The sequence below is a fragment of the Musa acuminata genome, chromosome BXJ1-10 (genome assembly GCF_036884655.1).
Source record: "Musa acuminata AAA Group cultivar baxijiao chromosome BXJ1-10, Cavendish_Baxijiao_AAA, whole genome shotgun sequence".
NCBI classification, from domain to species: domain Eukaryota; kingdom Viridiplantae; phylum Streptophyta; class Magnoliopsida; order Zingiberales; family Musaceae; genus Musa; species Musa acuminata.
This window is the reverse complement of record NC_088336.1, coordinates 5104566-5107882: the sequence shown is the minus strand read 5'-3', so window position 1 is coordinate 5107882 and position 3317 is coordinate 5104566. Positions and strand designations below refer to the sequence as shown.

General features: G+C 40.2%; 1 protein-coding gene across 1 annotated transcript; it reads right to left on the bottom strand.

Moving 5' to 3' along the window:
• Positions 1–336: 336 nt before the first annotated feature.
• LOC103973590 (caffeoyl-CoA O-methyltransferase) lies at positions 337–3002 on the bottom strand. Its single transcript, XM_009388207.3, has 5 exons — positions 2819–3002; positions 2567–2646; positions 1163–1307; positions 947–1078; positions 337–759 (listed from the first exon to the last, which is right to left on the bottom strand). Exons 1-5 carry the CDS (start codon positions 2906–2908, stop codon positions 460–462), a joined length of 747 nt encoding a protein of 248 aa, XP_009386482.1. The 5' UTR covers positions 2909–3002; the 3' UTR covers positions 337–459.
• Positions 3003–3317: the final 315 nt, after the last annotated feature.

Genomic DNA, 3317 nt, shown 5'->3' with positions numbered 1-3317 from the left:
GATAGTCCTGTGTTACTCAAACGCTGATTAGATCATAACTTCATAAATTGATTTTATCATCAAAATCTGAGATTCAACAATTACAACATTAAATTATTTGATGATGAAATTTTTGATATTTAATGATAATTTTTGTTTGTAGTTAATAATCATATTTCTTGTCTGGTGTCTCGCCATGAGTTGTCCTATTATGAAAGGCAACGAGATACGATCAGTGAGAGTTTCCTTTGGTGCTCAAATCAGCAACCCTGATCTATGGCACTCGATTTAGGAATGAACTCCTTAGAAATGAAATGGTTAGAGAATTAGATCAACCAATAATAATTTGGGAGACTCTTCTTGTTTGAATGGATGTAAATGGATCTGCAATCAAGCTCAGCAGCAGCCTTATTCCTTGTCCTTGTACAAGTACAATTTATTCATGAGAGGCTGCTTCAATCACGATAGCCATGAAGGACATCAACGAAGACGGCGACAAAGAGTGAGGCCGTCGGCGATGGAGAGGTGGCAGATCTCCACCCGCGAGTCGGCAGCGAGGTACGCATTGAATTCCAAGATGGCATCCCGGCTCTCCATGATGTACCAGGGGAATGGTCGCTCTGCCATTGCCTCCGCCACCACCGAGCCATTCCAGAGCGTGTTGTCGTACCCGATGATGCCCCCCACCCTTACCATTTCCACCACCCTCTCATGGTAGTTCATATAGTTGCTCTTGTCTGCGTCCACAAACACAAAGTCGAACCATCCCTTGTATTTCTCCTGAAAGTAAAACACACACCCGGCCATGTACATCTCGATTCAATCCATTCAAACACTACATATCAAAGATTATTTCCTAGTACTCATTTTTTCTTATCATTTCTTTTACCATAATATGTGTACGATAAGTGGTTGAAATCAAATTGGAAAACGCACTAGTGAGTTTGTAATGCTTTCTCTCTCTTACCTCCTTCGTTAGTTCATTGAGGATGGGTAGCGCAAGGCCCTCGCGGAAGTCGACCTTGTGTGCCACCCCGGCCTTCTCGAAGAAGGGGAGTCCGAGCTCAAAGTTCTTACGATTAGTGTCGATGGCTATGATCTAACACACGAGGAGAGCTGAGCTGTATCTCAAGACCAATTGCATCGATCAAGAAAGCTGTTCGTGTTATAGAAAGGACTCTACCTCGCCATCGTGGGGGAGGCTGAGGGCGGTGGCGAGGAGGGAGTAGCCGGTGAACACGCCGATCTCCAGCGTCTTCTTGGCATTCATCAGCTTCAATAGCATGCTCAAGAATTGCATTTCATCTGGACCCGTTGCCATGACGTTCCTGGTCAATATCATTCCCAAATCGTAACAACTAATAGAACCATCAGAAACTGGAAGTATAATGGCAACAGGAGGATGGGCCATGAGACTCAAAGTCCAACTTTGAAGAGCAAACATGCGCAGATCACAGAAACGGTTTGTATATAGTGAAGAGTATATTATGCTGGCGGCGGTTGAGAAAATATTAGTCACTGAAATTAATGATGTGGGATGCACATATGGTGCAGTGACATGAAAGTGATACTAGTCCAAAATATGCTGACTCTTCCTAAAGTAGATCTCATGCAACCAAAAAAGTTTGAACTGTTAAAATCAATCATAAGAAATATAAAGGGCCACGTACTCGAGTTGTTACGTATTTTGGGAGAAATCTTCAATTTAACTGTTGCAACCATTCGATATTAGAGTAAAATGGCTCTTTAATTTCGAAAAGGATGACAAAATGCAATTAGGATGATTAAATTACACCACAAAACTTCTGGGATGATGTTTGTTAGTTCTCACTAACTTGACGTATGACTTGTTAAGAAAAGTTTCATATGTGAATGCGGACTAAGAATTAATCTTAAATTGCTAAGATCTAAAGAAAATGCAGCTATATACACATGTATGGAAGCCTTGACTAAGTATCCCTCGAGCTTGAATTTTTCAAACTCTCAGCATGTTGTTGTTACTGTCGAGTAATCCGGATAAGCAAAGTGATGAGGTTACTGGGTAATGCAAACAATATTTATATGAACCGGTCCATATTTTATTGTAAGTAAAAGCCTCGGGATTGCACCGTGCGAGGGAGTTGAGAACACATATATTGGACCAGATCTGAAGGCTTTTAGTAGACATTGCTAATTTAGAAAACTGGATGAATTAAAGATGATTTCTTTTTGCTTAACCATTTTGTGAAATTCGAAGTTCCATTCTTATATATTTAGGGAGAAAAATAAAGTCACAAACTGATTAACTAATCACTCCAGATAATAATATATCTTCTTTTGTCAATGAAGTCTTACACAAGGGATGATTTTTTACTCATTTTTACGTAAGCAATACATATTTTAACCTTTACTGTAAAGAAAAACAAAACGAATAGCATCAAAAGCTGCACTTTCTATTCTTCCATAAATTAAGATTAATAGAGGCAAAAATTCATGTTCGTCACTAAAAAACAAAGGCGTAAACCGAAGATAAAAAAAAAAAAAAGCAACATGATTGTGTCTTAATTATTATGTTCAATAAAACCAGAAACGAATTGCCGGAGCTTGCCTGAGGTCTGTGGCTGTCATTTGCCGGAGCTCCCTCAATGCCTCGGGCTCACGAGGGTACACACTGGTCTCCATAATGTACTACAATGTACACCGCACAGGGCAAAACATACCCGTAGAGATCAGAGAGAGAGAGAGAGAGAGAAAGAGAGAGAGAGAGAGAGTATTTATCCTTTTCTGAGTGTATATGTACATGAACAAGTATACAAAAAGATCTCGGATAGAGGAGAGAGCGAGAAAGAAAAGGATAAACCTGGGAAAGTGCCTCGCTCTGCAGGATGCACCTTTGTTCCAGGATCGGCGGCAGTTCCTTGTCTCCTACTCCCTCAGATGATCCTGCCATAGCTGCTCTGCCTCACCTACTTCTTTCTCTCTTTGTGATACGAGGACGAGGAGAGCTGGGTGGTGATGTCCTCGAGGAGCTGAAGTATCGGATGGCCAGTAATACAGCACCATTCCGGCGTGATATATAAGGACTGCATGTACATTATTATAAGTACCACTTGATTGCGATGATATTAGACGAGATGACAAAGTCACATTTGGCCAATAAAAAAATTTTTTGTCTAGGAAATTTTTCGTCATTAGTGACGAAGAAGATACCTTGGACACTAAATTATTTCTCCGACGATGAATTGTATTTATTGCAACTTGTTCGAAAATTATCATTAAGATGATAATAAGGGCAATGTGACAATTTCGGTGACATAGATGTTGTAAGAGTCTTAGAGATGAAAGAGTGGCGATTCTTT